Genomic DNA, 25,531 nt, shown 5'->3' on the forward strand with positions numbered 1-25,531 from the left:
GGCTTTCTCTGGCTTCCAGGATTCTATACTCTGCTGCTCGACCTCCAGAAACACCTGCAGCTTGCTTCCCATGTGGATCCTCATCTTCCTGATTTCTAAAAGTTGGATATGTGTGTGGTGGTGGCATTGGAACCCAGGGCCTCACACTTACTAGGCAAGTACTTTATCAGTGACCTCTGCCCCAGCCCTTAGAAGCTGGAGTTACCAAGGGCCAGTCCTCAGAACTTTTCTTTATCTACTTCCACCCCCCACTTCAGCCATGGCATCCAGTCCCACAACTTTAAATATACAATGCAGACTCTCCAAAGCATCTCTCTGGAGTGGAACTCTGCCCTATTCCAGACTAGCCTCTCCAACACCCTACTTGAAACAGTGGCTGTTGACGGCCACAGTGAGTGAGAAGTTGGCAAAGATGTGGGGCAATGGAAGTTCTCAAACATGGGTGGTGGGACTGTAAACTGGGGAACTATTCGGCAAACTATTTGGCAGTGTCTACTAAAGTCAAGTACACATAGAGGCTGTGTCACAAGTTTTAACCCCGGGCTTGCATCTGTTTCAGTGAGCTTTTGCATCACTGTGACTGAAACACGTGGAAAAGTAAAATAAAAAACAACTAAGAGAAAGAAAAATTTATTGGGGCTCAAAGGTCTCAGTCCAGAGATGGCCAACTCCACTGCTCTGGGCACAAGGTGAGGGAGGCAGCACACCACGGAGGAAGAGCCCATCAGAGGGAAGCTGCTCAGCTCAGGGAGCAGGGAAGGAAGGAAGGGGCCACAGGGAGAATGCCGGGCAGGTCCCCAGTGACCCTCCTCCTCCAGGCACGCCCCACCTGCCTGTGGTGACCACCAGTCCACTCCAACGAGGAGGGACTGACTAGGTCACAGCTCTCACCATCCAGGGTCAGTGGTCCCACAGGTGGTGAGCTGCATCTATGATTCTCTAGATTTTAATTCTGCTTACACTCCCAGTTGATAAATATGAAGGAACTAATATTAGTGTCATATGTGTATGATACAGATGACAGAGAATTATAGAATCAGGAGGGGGAAAAGTCAGAAATGATAGTCCTTCCTTGTTCTGTTCTTTTTTTTTTTTTTTTTGAGAATTTTAATATTTATTCTTTAGTTCTTGGTGGAGACAACATCTTTGTTTGTATGTGGTGCTGAGGATCGAACCCGGGCCGCACGCATGCCAGGCGAGCGCACTACCGCTTGAGCCACATCCCCAGCCCCCTTGTTCTGTTCTTAAATTGGAGTTAAGGTATAAAAAAAGGGAAGTAGGGAGCCGAGGTGCATCTGGGGTGATAAAGGACAGATCCTTGGATCAGCAGCAATTGCAGGTCTACTGCTTAGGGACATGGTCTGGGACAGCCAGCAAAGATGCCAAATACATAAGAAGGAGATCCAGAAACAGGACGATGCTAACTTCGGAGGCCTGGCTGCTTGCCCTTCTCAACCTCGATCACCTGGGAGTAGTTAGCACCTTCTAAAACACGGGGAAACAGCCCGCGCAAGCAGAGGGAGGCCCGAGAGGTTACTTCTGCAGGAGTGTGACTGAGATAGGAGGTGATCACACATTCTTGGCGCCGAGTCTGATCCAAGAGTACCTGTAATGAGATAAAATCAAATGCCACCAACTGTCATTTTTCAGGTTTAGTGGAATTTCCACCTGAATTCTTTTTTCATATGGGAACTGAAGTGACCCATCCTTCCACTGCAGACTGATTTTGTCCATTTCCAGATCTCCTCTGGGGCTGTATGTAGACTCCACATTTCTTTGCACTGTGGGGGCTACTCAGATGCCAGGCAAAGATGACTGTGTCCCCCTCTCCAAGTGATGGGATAACTATGATTCCTGCAAGAAGACAGACTTGGGAAACTAATAACAAGAAACATTCCTGTATAGCTGCTTCAAACTGCAACAAACAAAAGTCCAGTACCTAAGTGGCTGCACTGTTTCACTTCTGACTTCCATCTGTCCTTCACGGGCATCTTCAGTCAAGGAAGGAGCACAATTACATAAGCAAAGAGAACAGCACTGGTTGTCCTCACCCCCTCTTCTTTTCTGGAAATACCCATTTCTGTGCTGCCTGCTGCTCTCAAGAGCTCTTCATGTTCAAGTTCAGGCTGAGAAATGACCAACTACTCTTAAATGACCTGGCCTGATAAAAACTAGCCTGCACCTAGAGGTGTTTCCTGAACAGGGCCAGAGTGGTCATGTACATTATGGGCCATGTCTCCCCAGGGTGTCAACTGCTTCTGATGTAAGGAAGCCAGAGACATGTGAAATGACCGTCATCAGTGTAAACGTCATAATTTTGTTTTTGCACTATGGTGACGAAACAAACTGACCTTACCTCTGATAGCTAATCTAGGAGGCTTCCAGGAGCAGCCACAGAAGCTCCTGACTGAAGGAGTGGGCACTGAAATCTAAGCCAATTGCTCTTTCCAGGGTACACATGAGACGTTAAAAGCAAACAACATAAAAAAAACCTGGATCCTGGATCCCATATCCTAATCCAAGTGGGTTACATTCTATGGGGTGGGGCCTGGGCAATGGAATTGTGTGGCGTTCCTGAAGTGTCCGGTCCAAATGCACACGTTGGCAGCTTACCCCAGTGGGACAGTATTTGGTGTGAGGCACTGAGGGGAGGTGTTAGGTTGAGGGTGGAGCCCCCATGAACTTAACTGGTACCCTATAAAAAAGAGAGCTTGCTTTCTCTTTCTTTGCTCTTTGCCAAGTAAGCATCCAAGAAAACAGCTATCTACAACCAAGAAGTGGGCTGTCAGCAGATACTAGGTCCATTCGAGCCTGGACCTCAGATTTCTGACTCCATAAACTTCTATGATAAATTTTTGTTGGTTTATTTTATGGAACTGGGATTAAACCCGGAGGTACTCTACTGCTAAGCAATATCCCCATCCTTGTTTATTTTCTGAGACAGGGTCTCACCAAGTTGGTGAGGCTGTCCTCGAGCTTGTAATCCTACTGCCTCCCAAGTCTCTGGGATTACAGGTATATGCCACCAAACCTGGCTATAATTTGTTACAGCAACCTAAACTAAGACATCATGTGATTCCCATGTGCAACCAGGGTTAAGTAATGCTGCTGTGAGATGCAGAAGCAGACCACTGTGACTGTAATAAAACTCCCAGAATATTAAAAATAAACTAGAATACCTTTTTGTTTTTTTGAGTTGGGATCCTACTATGTTGTCCAATCTGGTGTTGAACTCCTGGGCTCAGACTCTTGGGTAGCTGGGACTACAGGGGCAGAGCACGCACCTGACTACCAAGTTTTAATACGCAAGTGGAGTTAGGCTGTCACATACATCTGAACTGAGGGTCCTTTGTAGTTCTTTTTATTAGAAACCAATAACCTAAGCAACTTAGTGCATTAGTAACAGATCCCTCGTGACTGAAGCACGAATTCCTTCTACTGGCAAAACATGCATGAACATACACATTCTAGATGCACCACACAAAAGCCTGATGCACAAACTATTTAAGAATATACTGTAAATATACAAAACTGCGTATAAAACTCCTCACTGCCTCTGAAATCATCAACTCCCAAACTCTGATTCCACAGAGGAAACTAAAGTTTAAAACACTTGAGCTTCCCACTGCCACAGGGGTTCAGCCAGTGTACTTTCCATCCCTTATCACAGTAGTGAAAAGTTCAAATGCTTGAGTAGTTCCTGTCTACTGATTCTTCAGTACGTAACAAAAGTACCAACCCAAGCACAGGCAGCACCTACACCCACGATGCTTCCAGGACGGTCAGATGCCAGGGTGCAGTCTCTGGTGCTTGGTGAGAGCTGAACGATACCTGAAGGCTTTCCCACAGTCGCTACAGCCAAAAGGCTTCTCCCCTGAATGTATTCTCTGATGCTGAGTCAGGTAAGTGCTCTGGCTGAAGGTCTTCCTGCACTCGCTGCAGTTGTAAGGCTTCTCTCCGGAATGCGTGTTCTGGTGTTCTGTCAGGTGAGTGCTGCGGCTGAAGGCTTTGTCACATGCACTGCACTTATAGGGCTTCTCTCCAGTGTGAATGCGCTGGTGCTGAGTCAGGTGGGAGCTCTGGCTGAACGTCTTCTCACACTTATTGCACTGGTAGGGCTTTTCTTCCGTATGAGTTTTCTGGTGCTGTGCGAGAGAGGAGCAATGCCGAAAGGCCTTCCCACACGCGGGACACACATAAGGCTTCACTCCTGTGTGGATCCTCTTATGCTGTGTGAGGTGGATATTCTGGTTGAAGGCTCTCCCACATTCGTTACACTTGTACGGTCTCTCTCCAGTGTGGATCTTCCTGTGCTGGATGAGGGATGAGCCGTAGCTGAAGGTTTTCCCACATTCGTGACACTGATAGGGTTTCTCCCCGGTATGAATCCTTTCGTGCTTGGCAAGAGATGAGCTCCGAATGAAGGCTTTCCCACATTCCTTACACTCATAGGCTTTCTCCTGGGTGTGAGTTTTCTGATGCTGATTGAGGTTGGAGAGGTAACTGAAAGCCTTTCCACACTCGCTACACTCAAAGGGCTTTTCTCTGGTGTGGATTCTGCGGTGCTGCGTAAGGGACGAGCAGTAACTGAAGGCCTTTCCGCACTCACTGCACTTGTAGGGCTTCTCCCCAGTGTGGATCTTGAGATGCTGCGCCAGGGATGACCAGTAGCTGAAGGCCTTCCCGCACTCTGCGCAGTCGTAGGGCTTCTCGCCGGTGTGTGTCTTCTGGTGCTGGGTGAGGTTCGAGTGCTGGCTGAAGGCCTTGCCACACTCGTTGCACTCATAGGGCTTCTCGCCCGTGTGAATCATGTGGTGACGGATGAAGGTCGAGGGCCCGTTGAAGGCCTTGCCACATTCATTACACTTGTAGGTTTTCTCTCCGGTGTGAATTTTCTGATGTTGAGTGAGGTGTGTGCTCCTGGTGAAAGTCTTATCACACTCCTCACATTTGAAAGGCTTCTCTCCTGTGTGAATTTTCTGATGTTCCATGAAATGACCTCTCTGGCTAAAAGCTTTTCCACAATCATTACAAGTGTAAGGCTTCTCACCGGTGTGGATCCTCTGATGCTGAACAAGATGTGTCCTCTGACTAAAGGCCTTCCCACACTCCTCACATTTATAGGGCTTTTCTCCGGTGTGTATTCTTTGATGCTGAGTAAGAGAGGGGCCCTCAATGAAGCCTTTTCCACACTGATCGCATTTGTATGGCTTATCTCCAGTGTGAATTCTCTGATGGTTTATAAGGTTTTCACTCCGGCTGAAGGCCTTTTCACATTCATTACATTTGTAAGGCTTTTCTCCAGTATGTGTTCGCTGATGGCGGATAAGAGCAGAACAATAACTAAAAGCTTTACCACATTCACTGCACTTACAGGACTTCTCTTTTTTCACTGTGTGTGAATTCTGTTTGATGCTTACTTTAGCAGAAGCCTGTCCTGGAGATATTTCCTGCTGAGCTAAAAGGCTTGAACTCACAATGATGCTTTTTTCAAGTTCGTTCATGGCAGGGCCTCCCTCCCAGGTGGGTACTATTTTTTTGACCACTTCTACTTCACTTGGTGGTGTTTGTTGGTTTGGTTGCTGCCTCTCTATATTGCATCCAGATTCCTGAGACTCCAAGACATGGGAACTCCAAATATCTTCCCTTCTGTATGTTCCCACTATCACCTCTGAAGACAGCTCTTCTTCAGAGATGCCCAGTTCTGGGCGGGGAACACTATCTTCAGGTCTTGTCTCCCCTTCTGAAATAAAATAAAATGTGAGTGTTCCCCTGAACTGAGAAAAAAGAACTACTATTGTGGGAATGATCTAATGAAGCTAAAAATAAGAATATAACCCTATTATTGGGGAGAAAGAAAGAGCTAAGAAGAACAATAAACAACCTATGAATATGGCAAAAGAAAGCCTACTTCAACTTTACAGATAATTTCTTAGAGTGAGTGAGGAGACTACATTTAAGGTGATAATTAAAAAAGTGACTGGAGACGGTTAAAGATAGGCATAAATGGCCTGAATCTGGAAGGGCAGCCAGAACTAGGATTCCATGCTAATGAACAATACAACAAGTCCAAGAATACTGATTTAAAGACAGGGCAGACCAGAAAGACTGGGCTAGGGCCCCACGGTTGTTAGCCTGGACCATGGAGGAAATGGTTGTATCGTGTTATAAATGGGAGAGCTGTCTAGAAACTTTTAAGGGGAGGAAGATAGTAAGTTCAAGTTAGGCACTCTGAGAAAGTGGAGAAAAAACAGGTCTGGACCACGGTCGTGCCTGTGAGGGTGGAAACGCCACAAGGTACAGGATGAGCAGGATGTTCAACTGCAGGCTAGGAAAGGAAGTAAAAGAAGAGCAGAGGTAGGGACGATCCTTGAGGGCCCAGAGGGTAAAGAGATGAGTGAAATATGCAAAAAGAAGAAAAGCAGCTTGTGGGCAAGCACAGCAAAGAAACAAAAAGGCCAGGAAATGGACGATCAGAAAGCAGAGTGTTTTCCCAGACTAGAGAGATGACCACAGAAGCAGGGGATCAACACTTAAGGTTCTGCCATGAACAAGTTCTTTCAGGTTGCATTTCTTCAGTTCCCCTGGGACAGGAAGGTAAACAGCACACTCCAGAGAGCCCTGAGTCTTTCCCACTCACCACAGTCTGCAAGCATGAGCTAAGCAAGACCCCAGAGAGGCCTACCATCCCTTCCACCCCTGGGATATGGGCATGACACAGCGTGCAGGCAGGCAGGCAGCCTCATAGTGGTAGAACTTCCCCACAAAGACAAGATCAGTGCAGCCAGCCTTCGGCACAGCCAAGTAGTTAAATGAATGTCTCCATCAACAGGAAGGACACCAAGGAAGATGCATTGATACATCAGATGACCTTAAGGAGTACGTCCGAGAAGTTCTGCACTGAGGGACAATGCAAACCACAGAGTTGGGTGTTGCTGAGGGATAAAAGGGTGAGGACGTGGCCAGTCACCAACAATGACTGGTGTCTCAGCTGAAGACAACAAGATTAGATCGAGGGGCTGGGGTACAGCTCAGTTGGTGGAGTCCTGGCCTTGCATGCACAAGGCCCTGGGTTCAATCCCCAGCACCACAAAACAACAACAACAACAACAATAAAAAAACAAACTTCTCTGGAGAAGGTTCCAGAAGACCATGCTGAACACCAGCACCCTACTCAGAAAGCAGTTCCAAATCATTTTACTGTATTCCTCTTCTCCAGGCACTGACCAAAACATTCTAATACCCAGTGCATAAACTGAGGGTGCTGAAAACCAGGATGCAAAACAAGGCCGACTGGCAAAGCAGACACATCAGGATTGTAGATGCTGATTCTGCAGAGGCGGCTACCGAGACAGCCTAGAGAAGAGGACAGAGGATGAAGAGGTGAAGGAGGCAGGCCCAGGGCACCGCAATGCAGGTACTGTGTCTCCATTCCAATTACCTGTTCAGATGTCTGTAGAGCTGGAGTTATCTTTATAAACACAAGCAGCTATCCTACACCAAAGATAAATCTATTCCAAACAGTGAAGAAAGCAAGGCTGGAGGCTGGTTTCCTACGACTACCATCATTAGGGTCAAATTCCAGCAATAAAAAGTAACCAAAAAAAGCTAAATACCTCAAACATTTGCTTTCTGTCCACTGATCAGATAACTATAACTACCTATATTTCACCCATGCAACATGGGGGTTTTATATTTTTACCTAAATGAACTTCTTTTATGACTACTGCATTTTTTTAAAAAAATGCCCGAGGTTTTTGAATACACATTTAAATGTTTTAAAATTGTTTTCTCTCTGGACAAGTCAGGACTTTCTGAAACTTCATTTTTAATTTGTAATACAGCTTCACAATTTGTTTTTTTACCAAAGTTAATAAACTGTAAGCATCAATTAATAAGCTCTTATAAAAACCAATTTTCTGGATTATATTTCAAGAAATCATCTTCATAGTTAGACAAATGGGGAGAGAAAGCAGGGAGATGGAGAGGAAAAGGGAGAAAGAAAAAGTTATAGTCTGTGAACCTTTTGGAAACGTATTATTTTAGTCAGATTTTTTGGCACTGTGACCAAAAGACCTGAGGAGAATAATGCAGAGAATAGAAAATTTATTTTGGCTCACAGTTTAAAAGGTTCAGTCCATGGCTGGTCGAATCCAAAGCTCTGGGCCCAAGGTGAGACCGAACATCATGATGGAAGAACACGGCAGAGGAAAGCAGCTCAGAGTATGATACCAGGAAGCAGAACGAGCTCACTTCACCAAATATAAACACGAAGTCCTGCCTCCAGTGACCTACTTCCTCCAGTTAATCCATATCAGTGGATTAACCCATTTACTGGGTTAGGGGTCTCATAACCCAATCATTTCACCTGTGAAACATCTTGCATTATCTCATACATGAGCTTTTGGGGGACACCTCATACATCAACCATGGGATTTATAATACTTAATTGCCTATTTAAAAAAAATCTCTGCATGGTACTCAAGTAAAAAACTTGTTATAATTTTAGCTAATCTAGCATTTCCAAATTACATATGACTCACATTTTTTTTTTTTAGTTGTAGATGGACACAATACCTTTATTTGTTTATTTTTTTATGTGGTGCCGGGGATAGAACCCAGTGCCTCACTTATGCTAGGAAAGTGCTCTACACTGAGCCACAACCCTAGCCCCATGACTCACATTTTTATTCCCGCTATAAGAGAATTTCCAACTGCACCCCATTAACTCTAGGGATATATTCCTTGCCTAGAGAGACTAGTTATTCCTTCCCCAGGATCGGTCCTAGAAAAGGTTTCTCTGTGCAGTTTAGACACTGATGATTTAGAAGAAGGCCACTTGCAGCTTCAAAATAAGCCTGGAAAAGTGACAGAGTCAGAAGGTCTGCATGAGATGCAGAAAGTGAAGGGATGCAGGTTGCTGCTACAGAGACCACTTTTGGTGAGCTAGGTTTGGAAAGAAAAGAGAGAGAGGATGGTAGGCAAACAGATGAATAGTGTTGAGTAATCGTATTTGGAAATATAGACTGTTTCTGTTTGATGGTTAACAGGGATAGAACCTGTAGATCCAAAACAAAAAACAGGGCGATAAAAAATAAATGGAAAATTATGAGATCAAGGTCCCAAAGGAAGCAGGAAAGGGAACCCAGAGTGCAGACAGAGATCCTGGCTTTAGGACTAGGCAGGAATGACCGATCCTCTAGAAGGAATGCAAAAATAGGATATAAATTATGACAGTTGCATGACAGAATATAAGACTAGGCAGGATAGATAATTTTTCTTTCTTTACAGGACATACTTTACAGAGAAGCATACACATTGACAGCTCAGGCATGAAACCCTCCCTTGCTGGGCTGGCAGCTGGAGCTAGTGACATTCATCTGCCAGCACCCATTACTCACCTCCAAGGGGACACAATGGTTCCACAGTCCATGGCTCTGTCCCTTGCTCTAGCTGGGAAATCACATCAGGTTTGGAAACTTGGAGTCCTGCCAAGGGGAATAAAAATAAATAAATAAAAGAATCTGTCTGTAGTTAGGGAAGAAGACCACATCAGAATTCAGTTTCAGTCTCATCACTTTGGTTTAGAGAAACTGGTACGTGGGACAAATATGACGGGAAAAAATAGTGTATCAAACTTCAGTGTTACCTGTTCCTGAACATGGATGGGATTCAAGAAAACTATCAGTTTGTCCCTCGCTTATTAAGAAGTAGAAACTGGGCTGGGGTTGTGGCTCAGTGGTACAGCGCTTGTCTAGCACATGTGAGGCCCTGGGTTCAATCCTCAGCACCACATAAAAATAAACAAAGTAAAGGTATTGTGTACAACTAAAAAATAAACATTAAAAAAAAAGAAGTAGAAACTACCTCAAAAACTCAAACTCTAGATACTGTTGGCTCCTGAACCTAAAGGAAAAGTGAGGAGAGAGCCCTCCTCCTTCACAGCCCAGTCTTAACTCAGGGGGTCATACTTACCTATGGAGACCAGATGTGTATAATTTTCCAGCGTCACATCCCTGAACAAATCTCTCTGTACAGGGTCCAGCTGTTTCCATTCTTCTTGGGTAAAGTCCACTACCACATCCTTGAAGGTCACCGATTCCTGAAACAGACATTTCTGCTTAGCTGTAGGAGAAGGTCAAGTTAGCAGTGCTAAAAGAAGTAAGGCTGGCTACACACTATCCAAACAACCATGTCGACAGGTCTTCCTCTGAAAAACACACAAAAGCAGTACTTTGCCCACAGGACTAAATAAGAAGTGTTCCAGGGCTGCCATTGTAGCTTTGTGGTAGTGCTTGCCTAGCACATGTGAGGCACTGGGTTCAATTCTCAGTACATTAAAAATTAATTAATTAATTAATTAAAGTTATGTGTCCATGTATGAACAACTAAAAAAAAAAAAAAAAAAAGTAGTGTTCCATGTGAAATGCTTAATTTAGGGTCTGGCATGAAAGAAGCGCTCCATCAATATGGAGTGTTGCTGGTGTTCATCATCATTACCATCCTCTCTCTCTGTTCATATCATGTATTAACAGTGTAACTATCATCAACAGTATTTTTTAGTACCTATAACAAAAACAAAATAGAGGGTCCAGAAACAGACCCATGCTTCAGAGTTTAATGGACTTAAGCAACTTTCAAATTAGTTAAGGTATGATGGATTAGTCATCAAGCTGTGTCATGACAAATGCCTTCTTGTGGGTTGGGAATGTGGCTCAGTAGCAGAATGCTCACCTGGCAGGCGTAAGGCCCGAGGTTCAATTCCCAGAACCACAACAACAAACAAAAAGGCCTACTTGCCAAAAAAGTTCAGTTAATTGGGGCTGGGGATGTGGCTCAAGCGGTAGCGCACTCGCCTGGCATGTGTGCGGCCCGGGTTCGATCCTCAGCACCACATACCAACAAAGATGTTGTGTCCGCGGAGAACTTAAAAATAAATATTGAAAATTCTCTCTCTCTCTCTCTCTCTCTCTCTCTCCTCTCTCACTCTCTCTAAAAAAAAAAAAAAAAAAAAAAAAAAAAAAAAAAAAAAAAGTTCAGTTAAGATCCTCACTTTACAACACACACAAAAAATTCCTGCTAGCTTAATGATGAATTTTTAAAGGTAAAATAGTAAAGTAAAAGGAAAAATAGCATATAAGCTTGAAATTTGAAAGGTAAAAATTATAAGACAAACAGATTAACAGCTATAACTACACAAAAATCTATAGGGGCCAGGGGTGCAGCTCTGTGGTAAACTGCTTGCCTGGGTTCCAACTCCAGTGCATGTGTGCACACACACACAAAACTTCTAAAAAAGTACCATAAACAAAAGATAATCTTCTAAGTTCCTACAAATAATTAGCAACCCACTACAACAAAAAGGATCAATAACACAAACAGGCAAGTCACATAAAGAATTTTTTGAGTGTTTTAGGACGGGGATCTCAATATGTTGCCCAGGCTGGTCTCAAACTTGTGTGCTTAAATATCCTCCCACATCAGACTCTGGAGTAGCTGCATTTACAAGCATGTGCCAAAATGTCCAGCAGGAAGTTGGTAACAAACTGTGAAAAGAAGCTCCATACCACGACTCTGAAACCAGAAGGGGTAAGACAGGCACATGCTGCAGCAGCTCTTGTCCTGTGGCGGGAACAGAATCTGAACGCACTCCAGCTGAGGGGCAGGTGGCAGGACTTATCAGAATTTTTAAGTGCATATGCCATTCAATTCCGGCTTACTGCTTACAGGAGACATGCCTCAAGGTGCAAAGAGTCTAAGTGCTGGAGGGCTTGGAGGGAAGAAAAATCAAAGTAACATTTCCATTAATAGGAAGGGTGGCTAAAGAATACATGCTACATCTACTCTAAAATACTTTATGCAGACATCTGCTATATTTCTTGTTTTTACAGTACTGGGGATCTTAACTATTGAAGGAGGGAATCCACTGGAAGGAAGGAGCTCCAAATATCTGATATAAATATGATTTCCATGGGCAAGTAAATGTAATATTAAGAGATGCGCATGATGGGCGCCCATGAAAAATCCCAGCATGCTCTAGGAACAGGGTAAGTCCAGACAGCAATGGAGGAGTTGAAGCAGCAGGTCTGTTGGGCTTGGTCCCTGGTACATCCAAGGAAACCTGGCTCCATGATGATGACCCTTGAACAAGCTCTAAAACTAAAACTTGGAATGCTCACACAGCACTGACTGCTGATGTCATTCTAGGTGTGTGAAGCACTGGGCAGATGTGCCTGACTGTCTCCACTGCTGAAAGTAAACAGGAACCATCTGTTATGGACCCAGTGTCTAGTGTGGGGCCTGTGCCACAGCTGACCATCTGGCAGCTACATTTAAAAGCTCTGAACTCCAAGGCTCAAGAAGACTTGCCTGGGTAGATGCTTCTCATGTCTGTGATCACAGTGAGCAGGTGCATGCATGACAACCAGAGAGGAGCCTGTGACCAGACGTCTGGACTCTGCTTATGAATGCCCTCCCTTCTGGCCCTGTTGGCTGTAAGACTCTCAGAGTATTACAGCCGAGTCACGATCTGCTCCTGAGGATCGCTGAACCAAACTGTCCACAGGTCCTGGAAATGTAGTCCTATAGAGAGGTTATACTGGACCAACCCTAATAAGCTTACTGTCCCAAAATCAATGTCAGTAGGATCAAGCCATGGCCAAATGGCATTAACAGGAGTTGGATTTACCCTCCTGCATGAAACACCAAAAATTCCAGACAAAATGAAACAAGTTCCAACATCTAGAACCTCAGGTAATGAAGCTCAGTGGTTGGGAAGCAAACAAAGTGAGCCCCGTGCATGCTCCATCCAGCTCACTGCTTGATAGTTCCCAAGTTGTGGGGAGGGAGGGGAACCCTGGAGGAGCCTCGATGCCCTGGGATGAAGAGGCAGCTCTGTGACTTGAGGTGACTAGAGTTCACAGGACAGACTGCTGGGGGGAGCAATGAGAGCTCTTTATGAGTGCCTCGCAAAGCACCATCAGTGCCAGGGTGTGGTGAGATAACCAAAGGCCAACGAGTCACCCAAAAGGGCTTCAGAGACCTCAAAGGGCTGAAAACAGTCTGTTCCCATCAGTCAACCTGGAAACTTCATAATTTATGCAGCACTGGGTAGAATTCTCAGAACAGTCCTGCCTTAGTAGGGGGAATAAACAGACAAATGGATTTAGTCTAACTGCTACTCCCGAGTTACCTAAGAACTGTATAAACAGGCTGAAAAGCAAACACTGTTTCCAGTAACTGAATTGTATCCTGGAATAAGGATCAAGGACACACCATAGGAGCTGGGGGCAGTGGCACACACCTGCACCCCTCAGATCACAAGTTCAAAGTCAGCCTCAGAAACTTAGTGTGCATGCATGACAACCAGAGAGGAGCATCATCTCAGGGCATCAAGGCTCCCCCAGGGTTCCCCTCCCTCCCCACAACTTGGGAACTATCAAGCAGTGAGCTGGATGGAGCATCCACAGGACTCACTTTGTTTGCTTCCTAAGCAACACTATCTCCAAATAAAAGAGGTGGGGAAGGAGGATGGGCTTCGAGATATGGCTCAGTGTTAAGAACCCATTCACTCCTGGTATCTAAAAGAAAAATTTTTAAAAAGGAACATAAAAATATGTAGAATCCAGTGTGTTACATGCAACAGAAAATTACCAAGTATATAGAGAAGTGGAAAAATACAAGTCATACTTAGGGGGAAACATCAATCAATGGACACCAGCCCAGAACTGTCTAGAAGCTAAAAATATCAGACAAGAATATTAAAGTTATTGAGACTGTATCCCAGCAACTTGGGAGGCTGAGGCAGAGGATCATGGGTTTAAAGCCAGCCTCAGCAACAGCAAGGCGCTAAGTAACTCAGTGAGACCCTGTCTCTAAATAAAAAATACAGAAAAGGGCTGGGGATGTGGCTCAGTGGTTGAGTGCCCGAGTTCAATCTTCAGTTACTCACCCCCAGCCCCCTCCCCTGCAAAAGGACTGTATTCCATGTTCAAAAAGTTAGGAAGAGATATGGAAGACATTAAGAACAATACCACCCAGAACTTACAGATCCAAAAGTAAGAATGTTCTGAGATAAAAAATACACTTGATAATATTAACTGATTAGGAACTGAAGAAGAGATGATTAGTAACCTCAGTGACATAAAAGTAGAAATTATAATGAAACAGATAGGAAAAAAAGGAATTTAAAAAGAAAAAGTACAGGGAAGTTCCGGAACAATTTCAAGTAGTCCAATAAATTTGTAACTGGAATCCCTGGACAACAAGAGTGGATGGAGAAATTAAAGGTATGCTTAAAAGACAAAGAAATAAAAGCTAATTATATTCCAAAATTGATGAAAATTATAAACCCACATATCCAAAAAATTCAATGAACTGCTGGCATAAGAAACATAAAGAAAACTCCACCAAAAGAAAATTCAGAGATAGAATAAAGCAAACAAAGGAAAAAATACTTATGAAGGAACAAATATAAAATTACATCGTTTTTTTTCTTGGAAACAATTCAAGCAAGAAGACAGTGGAACACTATCATGTACTGAAAAAAAAAGTCTGCCAAATTAGAGTTCAAAAACAAAGGGAAATACTATTTCAGACATAAAAATCTGAATGGATTCATACAATACAAGGAATGTTAAGGAAGTCCTCATCAGAAGGAAAATAATATCAGATAAAACACAGATCCTACAGCAAGATTTCTCAGCCTCAGCTGCTGATAACTGGATGACTCTCTTAAATAATGGAGGAGGGCTGTCCTGTGTACTATAGGCAGCATGGCTACCTGCCTGTAGCACTGTACACCCTAGACACTGGTAGTACTCCTCATCAAGTTAGACAATTAAAAATGTGTCCTAACATTTCCAAATGTTCCTTAGGATCAAAATCACCTTCAACTGTGAACCATGAAGAAATCAAGAACACCAGAAATGGTAGCTAAATATATGGGGATTTTTTTATTATTATTTAAACCTCTTTCAAAGATAATTAGCTGCCTAAATGAAAATAACAAAGTATTATAAGATTTTTAATATATGCACAAGTAAAATACAAAGCAAAAATAGTGTAAAAATGGGGGATCAAAGTACACTATGCATGAAATGGTTCATCACTTCGAGGTAAACGGTGGTAAGTCAAATATGCATACCTAAAGTAACATCTGTAATAACACAGCATGTGGTAATTAAGTACAGTAGCAGCAAACTAATGTATCTATTGAACACTTCACACAATAGCAGAAAAATATACATTCTTCTCTAGTGCTAATCATTTACCAGAATGAACCATTATACTTGGCCAAAAAAGCAAAAATAAAAAATAAATCAAAAAACAAATCTCAATAAACTAAAAAAATACAATTATTCAAAATATAGTTTCTCTATGAGTATGTACCTGGGTACAAACTTATCAAATACATGTTCACCCTGCTCATTTGTGGGCTCTGCATCTGCAGATTCAGCTGGCTATGGATTATGTCTGAAGGAGTACAGACTTATCTGAACAGGCACAGACTTTTCTCTTGTCATTATTCCATAAATAACATATAATAACAACTGTTTACTTACACTGTACATTGTATTTGACATTATGAGTAAACTACAAGTAAGTATTCAGGAGGACATGCATAGGTTGTGTACCCTTTCATATAAGGAACTGGAGCATCCATGGATGTTCGTATCTGTGAGGACACCAAGGGATGACTCCACGTACTTTTTGTCATAGTATACCTCAGTAAAAAATACAGTGATACTAAAAATGCTTAAACTGAAAGTGGGAAGAACTGGGACCACTTCTTTGGAAAGAAGATTAGGTTGTGGGACAGGAAGGAAGCAGGGGGGAAAGACTAAGACGGAACCCGATCAAGGGGGCTGACAGGTGACTATGGTTGGTGCAGCAACTATTACCTGACCAAGTTCTCAAGCAACTGTTTCTGCTAAAAACGTCAGCAGGCACCTTTCCTCCATTAGAAACTAGTGAAGGTTCACAAATGGCCTAAAGGAGAAAGCCTTCAGCTTCTCATCCAGGTGCTCAAGGCCTTTCACAATCTGATCTCCTCCAACATTTGTTTAACACAGCAGAAACATCTCCAGATTTCTCTGAATCCTGTGTAACCCTTGCTACTGCTTCCTTGTGAATCTCTGCATATAATCTCCTTCTGCATACCTAGAATCCATCCCTTGCACCTTATTTGTTCAAATATCCAAGTTTCACCCTTCCTTTGAGAGGCAGCCCAAATCCCAGATCCCCCCTGAAACTCTGGAAATACCCTCCAGATCACATAAGCTTCCTCATTCTCCAATTTCCACGGTACTCATTCACCTTTCCTATATTTAGCTGTTCTGGTTTTTAGCAGTCATTTTGGCTGATCCAAGTAAAGAATCAAGTGTGCTCTACTATCCCTGGAACACTGCAAGATACTAAGCAAGAGTAAGTGGTGAATGGATTAGTCAAAGCTGGGGAAGCAGAGATGGCAATGAGTCACTGGACAAATGAAAGTCCAGAATAAATTGCAACATTGGCTTTTGGATAAATATACTCCACAGCAAAAAACACAATCCTACTCTGAGAAATGAAACAGTACTTCAGAAAATCCCAACTTACCTGAAAACTGGCTGATGGGAGTAGGGTACATTCCCCATCGAGAAGGGGGTCGTCTGGAGAAGACATACCTAGGGGAGGAAGAAAAGGCCATGATGAATTCTATGTACATTAGCTGCTCCCAGCAAACCACAAAATCCACCTACTTTTCTATTTGGAAATAGCCAAAACTATGCCATTTCCTTTATATTTCGGAAAAAAAAAAAAAAAAGATGCAAGATAACTGTTAACTGGGGTGCTGGCACCCTCCTCAGTAAGCTCTATAGAGTTAAGCCGTTACTTTAGATGCAGTTTTGTCCCTAGATATTTAATTAGTAATATGGATCATACATCTCTATGTTCTTCATTAAGGGAGGCAAAATAGTTTTGCTCCTTTTCTTTGCTACACATAATATTCAGATTACTTTCCAAAAGTCTTCATAGGCCATTTGAAAATTTTGCCATTAATGCAAATTAAATCTCACAGTAACACAATTTATACTGCCTACCCACTAGAATGTCTGAAATCGAAGAGACCTGGTCAATAGTAATTATGGCAACTGGAACTTTTGCACATTGTTATGAGGGTGTAAGCTGACCAAGCACTTAGGAGAGCTGGTAGTGCATACTAAAGGTAAACGTACGTTCACTCCATGATGCTTTCATTCCACACTTATGCATACAACTAGAGGGCCTGTGTCCCTGTAAAGATTTGTGTAAGAAGGGGGCTAGGAATAAGAAAGACAGTAGAAAAAACCCAACAGATTTTCCTAAGTACATATTAGAAATACCTAAGTGAATTCCACCATCGTGCCCACCACAATGGGGTCCTAATTAGAATAAACTACAGTCCATGCTTGTAAAATTTCGTCAAAATGGATTCTACTGTCATTTATAACTAAGAATCAATTAAAAAAAGATTTGCATAAGAATATTCATGGCAGGTTTATTCTTAATATCCTCAAACTGGAAAAAACCCAAATGCCCCTCCCCCCTTTTCCCCACTTTTTTGTTTTTTGCAGGACTGGGGATGGAACCTGGGGCACTCTACCAGATGCACCCCCACCCCTTTATCTCTGTCTGGAGACAGACAGTCTGATAAGTTGCCCAGGCTGGCTGTGAACTTGCAATCCTCCTGAAGCTCTGCCTCTCCAGTCACTGGCATTACAGGTGTGCACCACCACCCAGCCCAAACGTCTTTCAACAGGAAAATGGATGAACAAACCATGGTGTATTCATACAATAAAAGACTATTCCAAAATATATAGGAAAAAGCTACTCATTAACAATGTCAAGTAAAATAATCCAGACATGGAAGAATACATACTGCATGCCTCCATTAAGTTAAAAAGCAGACAAAAATGATCTATGGAAAGGGAATTAGAATAGTGGTTGCCTCTGAGGGCCTCAATCCCTGGCAGGGAAACAAGAGACTGAGGCATTGGAAATTTTCTGACTTGATGTGGGTGTAGGTTACACTAGTATATTTGACACTGTCTACATGTAACCTGTATCTCAATAAACAAAACAAAAACAAACTTTGCTCTTGGGGAGATCTATTCCTAGTTCAGGTTGTCAGCAAAGCCTGGTTCTCAGAACTACTAATGAATATTAATTGATCACGCACAATTATATAAGCCCTACTCTTCTCTAGCTTTGATTCCCACATCTTCAAAAGTGTGGAGACAAACGTCTGGCAAATATGCTTTTTAAAATTATCTTGAGGAAGAGATAAAGATGAGGAAAACAAAATTAGATGTACCTGTTTCCTTAAAGACACAGGCCAGAAGAATTTTCTCCCCTTTCAATTTTAATTTATTTAGAAACACAAGCTAGGGAAGATGGTTCTGGTTATAAATTTAAAATTAAAGATATGAATTATGAAATAAAAGACTAATAACACTGTAAAAGAAGGTTGGCAAAAATAAAACAGGTAAAAATCAAGAAGGTTATTTAATCTGGGTATGGGGCACATGCCTGTAGTCCCAGCTATTGGGAGGCTGAGACAGGAAGATGGCTACAGCCCAGGAATTTATGGCCACCATTTTGGGCAATGCAGTGAGACACCATCTCCAATAAGTAAATACTAAACAAATAATGAAGACTATTTATGACTACAGACCCAAATGCATGATATTGTAGCAATAAGTCAAGCAGATTTAACTCTGAATAGAAGGAGAGAAGCACAATTATTTAGGTATCACCAAGGTTGTTGGGATGTAAGTTATAACTGGAGTTAAGACCCTCAAACCACAGAACTTAAAAAAGAAAAAAAAAAGAAGGGATTAAATATAAAGATATTGGGGACCATGAAAAACAAAAACATTGAATATTCAAACAGACAGGACCCAAGTCATTTCAGAGGATCTAGCAAGTACCATTAAGGTGCACAGTTTCTTTGGACACCACCATGAGGGGATCTGTGTCATCTGATTTCAGGCCCAAGACTCAAATTACAGAAAAATCCCTCTGGCCTATTGAAGGTTTTGCAATCAAGCTGTGGATTAAAGAGGGCTGGGTAAAATTTACTCAAACTGATCTGATAGAAACAGGAAAAATAACTATCCAATGCAGTAATCCCAGTGAGAAACATGGAACTATAGATAGGAAAAAGAATAAAAGCAGCTCCACATCACAGTCAGTTGAGGCAGGTGGAGGTGATGGAGAACGGAAGGAGAGCCAGGATGGTCCCTAGCTTCATCTGTCTGCATAGGAATACAAATTTCACTCTGTGAAAAAGAAACATCTGCCAGTCAAGAGATTCTTGATTTATCTTAATGGTGTCATGCCCAAGAAGAGGATGTGGGGCTGGGATGCAACTCAGGTGTAGAGTGTTCACCTAGCAAGAGCAAGGCTGTGGTTACAATCCATAGCCCTGCAAAAAAAAAAAAAAAAAAAGAAACAATAAAGGGAATTTATCCCAACTGAACTTTCAATAAACGAAAAAACTTTTAAAAACAGAACTCTTCAGTAAAAATGAAGATGTTATCTTGTAGTTTTTATCAGTGAAAGAAAATGTTGTACACTGATAATTGGTTACCCAAAACTCTGGGAAAATCAGGATCATGAAAAATGTCTCAGGTAGAACACTTATGATTGCAAGTAACAGCAACCAAATAAGCAACACCTATAACAGTTACAGAAGCCAGTTGTGTGCCTGGGTTAAAGTAAATACTAGGTGAGGATGCAAGCAAAAGATCAAAAGGCACAGAGGCTCAGAAAAGATGATTCTAATTATGCAATTATGAAAAGTCTCAAAAAGAAGGGAAAAAAAAGTCTTAATGAAACCATTTTGGCCCATTCAATTCTGAGGATCTTAGAATTTAAAAGAACATTATAAAAAGATATAAGGGGTAAAAAAATGAGGACAAATATAAAGTTCAGTTCAAACCTACATCAACAATATAAATAATGTTGAGACTTTTAATGATGTTATTCTTAACAATGCAAGAAAAAGCGCTGAATGACAATCACTAAACCTGTCCACACAGTCTTACTGAAAGACTGTAATGACAATGACAATGCAGAGGACATCTACAGTGCCATGTTACAGGGCTTCCCCTTACCTTGACCTGTTCAATAACATTCAGGAAGAAACAGAAGATTTGTAATGACATAAAGTTCGAAAGGACAATTAAAACACTGAATAACCAAATCAGGTTTTGTAATTATTCTGACAGGAACAACCGACCCCACCCCAAAACATCAAAACAATCACAAACGCCAATGTTGATGTTAAGGATAACAATCCCGTTATAAGAACAGCGTTAATCTAATTCATTCAGTTTATGCAAAAAAGAATATTACTGACGTTTTAAAAAAATAAATAAAATTTGATGTCCAACTAAATCCACATAAAAAACAGTACTACATCATACTTCCAGGTATTTTCAAAGCACATCTCAAGAACGAGGTTCGGTTCCGGGCCCTGCGCTTTAAGGCGATGCAGAGAAGCCTGGACGGTCTCACAGACCGACCCGAGGCCCGGAGGCCAGACTGCGGAGGAGAGGGATCTGGGGGCGGGTCTGCAACAGCCGGATTCACCTGCCAAGAAGGAAGAGCAGCTCCGGTGCTTTCAGAGACCAAGAGTCAAGGCCAACACCGAAGCCACCGAACAGGCACGCCAGTCTAACACGAGGAACTGAAAAAGAAAGCCAGCAAGGAGTTGTCGCACCCAAAATGGCGAGTTTGGAGCCACCCTCGCAGCACTACGTTCTGACAGACGGCCATCTGCCACGAGCATTTCAGGGCTGAGTCCCGCACTCAGCGAGGTCTTCTCTCACTGGGCAGAGGTCGCGTGGAGGCCCAGGGGACGGCCCCTCGCCCCCCCTGAACGCCACTCGGTCCCCTCCTCGAACGCGCGCCCCCAGCCCCGCTAGTACTAGTGCGGGGTGCGGCTCCTGCGCGGGGTCCGCACTCCCTCGCGGGCCCTGGAGCTCATCACGTCCTCGGGCCCGGGCTCCGGGCTCCGGGCTCCAGGGCCGCGCCCCTGCAGCCACCGCGTGACGCGGGGCTCTGAAGTCCCCGTGCGTGCGCAGTCGAGCCCCGGCGCCAGGGCCGGCTGCCCGGCGGACTCCGGACGCAGTCAGCGGCACGTCACTGGCGCACCTGAGCCTCCGGCGGCGCGGAGGCCCTGCACCAGGACCCAGCGCCCACGGACTGCGCGGCGCGCCTCGGGTGCGGCGCTCTGGAGGCGCAGCCACTCCGGGCCAGGGCGCCCGCGGCGGCCCCCTCTCCCTGGCGGCGCCCCGTGGGTGCGGGAGCCCAAGACACACCTGTTGCGGAGCTACGGCTGGGGCGGCCCGACTTCGCAGCAGACCAGAACAAAAGAACAAAGCGTGCGAAGAGCGGGGCGGGCCCGCCCGCCAGCGCCAACCCGGCGAGGCGCGCCCCCTTCTCCGACTCCCCGGCTTCCTCCAGCCCAGACGCGTCACGGCCAGCCCAGGGGTGACGTCACGCGCCCGCAGGGCTGGCGGTTACCATGGTGACGCCAGGCCACCGCCCTCCCCTCCGCGAGCCTCACGCCGCAGTCCTGGCTCTGGAAGCGCCGGGACGGTCACCCGACCTCACGAAGGGCACCCCCGTGGCTGGACTTCCGAACGCCAACCTTTTTCACGCCTCTAGGCTGGAACAGCCACTTCCGGCCTGGTCCCGGGAGGCTGGATCTACCCACCGAGGGCGGACCACAACTCCCAGCAGACGCCGCGAGGGCGCGCCTCCAACGCTTCCCAGTGACGTCATGACGCGTGCCCACTGCCGGCCGCGATGCGAGGGACTTCCGGCGTGCGTCGGCGGCAGTTGCTGGGGCCGGCGGCCGGAGCCCGTTCTGCGGCGGGCACGCTCCCAGGGCTGGTAGGCCTGCCGATTCTCTTCGTAATTTTGAAACTGACAGGTAACCCGTGAGCGGTGGGGGCAGTTCTGTAGTCTGCCCGCCGCGCTAGCCGCACGCTTTCTTCTAGAAGCAGCTTGCACTCAGCGCAGTCTGGGTGGTCAGACACCTGCGGAGGCGACGCAGGCCCGGAGCGCCGCAGGGGCGCACGTCTCCCGGGACGGGCGCCTTCGTGACCCACCCGGCGGCCGCGCGAGCGGGGAGCTGACGCCCAGCCCTGGTTCTTGTGCCCCTTGTCCGCCGAAGAAAACTTAAAGCCTCACATGGAAATCCAGCCGGAGGCTTTGTGAAAGTAAAGTAAGGTTCAAGAGAACAGTCTGCGAGAGGTCGGCTCCGAGCAGAGGACGGCAGAGAAACGGAGCTCCTCCAGGCCTGGTCACTGAGGTTGGCGGGGACCGAGGTGCCACCTTCAGTCTGGGCAACCAGACGATTCACACCTCCTTCACGTCCAGCAGGGGCAGCTTTTGACCCTCGTCCTGAGGACCATCCCAGTAAAGGGGCGCTTCTTCAAGGCGATCCTGTCAAAGTGGGTGCTAGGGTCAATGACGGGGCAAACTTTATTATTGCCTGCACTTTGGGAATTTCCCTGTTGATACATATTGAGAAACCCAGACTCTGTCGGGAATTAGCTTTTATTTTCACCTGTTTATTCTCAAGAGTTAACATGCCTATTGTTTCTCTGTGTTACTTGATTGTTCATTAAAGGGAATTCAATGAAGCCCCACGATCCTCCTGAATTATTGGATTGCATTTCCACTGCTCGTTGCTAACTACTACTAACACACAAATTTCAAGACTCAGATAATTAGAAGCAAAAGCCTTTTAACCATAAAATCTGTAAGAACAAGTTCAATTAAAACTGGCAGTGCAGGGCAAAATGACCTCGAATCTTTAGCCCGTCATAATAGTACAACTCTCTGCTCCATAGGGTAAGACTGAGCAGTGAGCCTTGAAAGTCTGATGCACTCCGGCTCTCAGTCAAAAGTCAAGAGTTGGACCTGGGCAGGACGTTGGGAACTTGCCTGAGACTCACAGGCGAACAGAAGGGGTCTACTATCCCACTCCTCCCTGAGAGGACCCACTGTCCTAGTTTTCTTATCATTTTTGCTAAACTCCTTCCTGCTGCTCCAAGCAGTATGTCTTAAATCTGTGTGATCACCGGGAAACCACGTGGCTGAATTGGCTTCAGCTCCATAGTGGATGCTTTCTCAGTAGAAACAAAACAAAGAAACAAACAGGCATTTCACCACCCACCACTACTTTATCGCCTGTCCTACAGTCTGATGTTTGTTTTTTTCCTTTGCCATTATAAAAATACCGGTTGTCACCCTTAACATTGTTTTTAGGACTTTCAAATGTGTGGGGCCCACATCTTTCAAGATGCTACAACTCCCAGAGATGGTGGTAACCTGTACTTGTAGTTGTGTGTCAATCAGAAAGGCTGCCTAGTGTATGGTTGCACCTATACAACATTCCAGAAAAGGCAAAAACTACAGAGGCAATGGTAGCCATGGATTTGGGGGCTGGAAGAAGGATGAATAGGTGGAGCACAGGGATTTCTGAAACAGTAAACTATATGATACTGCAGTGGTGGGTACATGCCATTATATATCTATCAAAACCCATAAAAATGTTCAGCACACGTATGAATACTGGGTCTAGGATTGTGGCTCATCCATAGAGCGCTTGCTTAGCGTGTGAGGCCCTGGGTTAGATCTTCAGCACCACATAAAAATAGACAAAATAAAGATATTGTGTCCAACTAAAACTAAAAAATGTTTTAAAAAGCATGAACCCTAATGTAAACTATGGTGTTTAGGTAAGAATAATTTATCCATAGTGGCTTATCACTTCTAACAAATGTGCCACTATAATGCAAGCTGTTAATAAGAGAGAAAACCAGAAGGAGGAGGGAGGGGAGTATATTAGAACAATCTGTACTTTTCACTCAATTTTCCTGTAAATTGGCCGGATGCAGTGGTGCATGTCTGTAATTAAGCCAGCCTCAGCAGTTCAGCAAGGGCCTAAGCAACTGAGTGAGACCCTGCTCTAAATAAAATAGGAAAAAGGGCTGGGGATGTGACTCAGAGTTTGAATGCCCCTGGTTCAATCCTGATACCAAAAAAAAAAAAAAAAATTTAAAAATCCTAAAAATCTAAAACTTTTCAAAAATAAAGCCCATTAATTGAAAAATGTATGAATGTTAAAATATATGAATGCTTTCATTAAGTTCTTGAAGGAAATGAGGGCAGATAATTAGAAAATGAACAGTGACCCTTGTTACAGAGATTTGGCTGAAATGTGCACCACGGTTGGGCGGAAAACAACTTGTAGGTGATGAACTTGAATATTTGGCTAAGGAGGTTTCCAATGAAAGTGTGCAATGTACAGTCGGGTGTTTTCATTGCTGCTTATAGTAAAATGCATGAGGAAAGAGGTGAACTGAGGAAAGAACTGAAGCAAAAGGGAACCAGCACTAGATGAGTTTGGAAAATTTTCAGACCTTGTACAAATGAGATATTCAGTAAATGTTGAGGTAACAGGTAGATTACTGTGTTCAGTGACTTCTCTAGTTTTATCAATTGGGTCTCTACATAAAAGGGAAGTAGTATAATGTTCCCTTGAGTATGTACATAAAACATTTATTGGGCACCTTCTGTATGCCAAGCACCAAGAAAACCTATCTGCAAAAAAGTTAAGATTTATTGAATAGAAGTATAATTAAGCAAGTAAAAGTCAAAGCTTATTGAGTTTTTTTCTTGGTGTCAACCTGTATTTTTATTTTTTAATATCTTTATTTATTTTTATGGGTGCTGAGGATCGAACCCAGGGCCTCACACCTGCAAGGCAAGAACTCTACCACTGAGCTACAGCCCCAGCCCCCATGTTTTTTTTTTTTTTTTTAATTTGTTACTAAGCATTGAATGTTTACTGAGCCCTGGCTTTGTAGAAAGAATTATGCAGGGTAAGATGTCCATGACATGGTCTTTTTTTTTTTAATATTTATTTTTTAGTTGTAGTTGGACACAATACCTTTATTTATTTTTATGTGGTGCTGAGGATCGAACCCAGGGCCTTGCACATGCTAGGCTAGCACTCTACCACTGAGCCACAACCCCAGCCCCCTCCCCATGTATTTTTAATACTTTACTTGAATTAACATTTAATTATTTCAGATTGCCAAAGAAAGAAAAGAATGAAAATTCTCAAAAAATGCAAATATTAATATTTTAAATATTACCCTGCTTTATTAAAATGTCTTTTTGCACAATGACTAGGAATCTGGTAATAACCAGATACTTTACTGAAATGCATAAATAATATCTTAGTGTGTCATTAGATAAATATGTTTAATAAATGTTACTTATCAAAAGAAAAATATTTACTAATGTTTAATACACACACATATACACACAAAGCATACAAAATCAACAACTCCATAAATTTATACCCTGTATACCCTTCACTCAAATTAAGAACTAAGACTTTTATCAGGATCCCAGAAGCCGCTCTAAAGGGCAAGGGGACACTCCTAGTCAGGTCTTCCAAGAGTCACATTCTTTCCCA

General features: G+C 43.8%; 1 protein-coding gene and 1 long non-coding RNA gene across 9 annotated transcripts in view; one reads left to right on the top strand and one right to left on the bottom strand.

Annotated features, from left to right (window-relative positions):
* The window catches only part of LOC113201041 (uncharacterized), a 33,067-nt gene extending 20,286 nt beyond the window's left edge, over positions 1–12,781 (top strand). For 2 of the 4 annotated variants that reach the window (XR_003303107.2, XR_003303110.2), the window contains one exon: positions 7,220–7,606. This is a non-coding gene — a long non-coding RNA (uncharacterized LOC113201041). Of the gene's footprint in view, positions 1–5,425; positions 5,498–7,219; positions 7,607–11,891 lie in introns of those variants that run through there. The other 2 variants (XR_003303108.2, XR_003303109.2) reach the window with 2 other exon arrangements.
* On the bottom strand, positions 1,522–22,673 carry Znf184 (zinc finger protein 184). Of its 5 annotated transcripts, XM_077801590.1 has the most exons (7): positions 20,958–21,074; positions 20,620–20,716; positions 16,600–16,667; positions 9,976–10,102; positions 9,402–9,488; positions 3,180–5,743; positions 1,532–1,606 (listed from the first exon to the last, which is right to left on the bottom strand). In XM_077801590.1, exons 3-6 carry the CDS (start codon positions 16,663–16,665, stop codon positions 3,783–3,785), a joined length of 2,241 nt encoding a protein of 746 aa, XP_077657716.1. In that variant the 5' UTR covers positions 16,666–16,667; positions 20,620–20,716; positions 20,958–21,074; the 3' UTR covers positions 1,532–1,606; positions 3,180–3,782. The 5 variants fall into 5 exon arrangements, with proteins under 5 accessions (XP_077657715.1, XP_077657716.1, XP_026270390.1 ...); XM_077801589.1 differs by having other exon boundaries at positions 1,522–1,606; positions 3,740–5,743; positions 20,620–21,074; XM_026414605.2 differs by lacking the exons at positions 20,620–20,716; positions 20,958–21,074 and adding an exon at positions 21,683–22,673.
* Between the last annotated feature and the right edge of the window lie 2,858 nt (positions 22,674–25,531).

This window comes from Urocitellus parryii, chromosome 8 (genome assembly GCF_045843805.1).
Source record: "Urocitellus parryii isolate mUroPar1 chromosome 8, mUroPar1.hap1, whole genome shotgun sequence".
Classification (NCBI taxonomy): domain Eukaryota; kingdom Metazoa; phylum Chordata; class Mammalia; order Rodentia; family Sciuridae; genus Urocitellus; species Urocitellus parryii.

Bases quoted from the DNA above. Each gene is read 5' to 3' on its own strand.
- Znf184 (XM_077801589.1), bottom strand. From the start codon at position 16,665: ATGTCTTCTCCAGACGACCCCCTTCTCGATGGGGAATGTACCCTACTC. The intron at 9,489-9,975 runs GTAAGTATGACC...TCCCCTTGGCAG, and splicing joins TACACATCTGGTCTCCATAG to GACTCCAAGTTTCCAAACCT. The intron at 5,744-9,401 runs GTGAGTAATGGG...ATTTTATTTCAG, and splicing joins ACCATTGTGTCCCCTTGGAG to AAGGGGAGACAAGACCTGAA.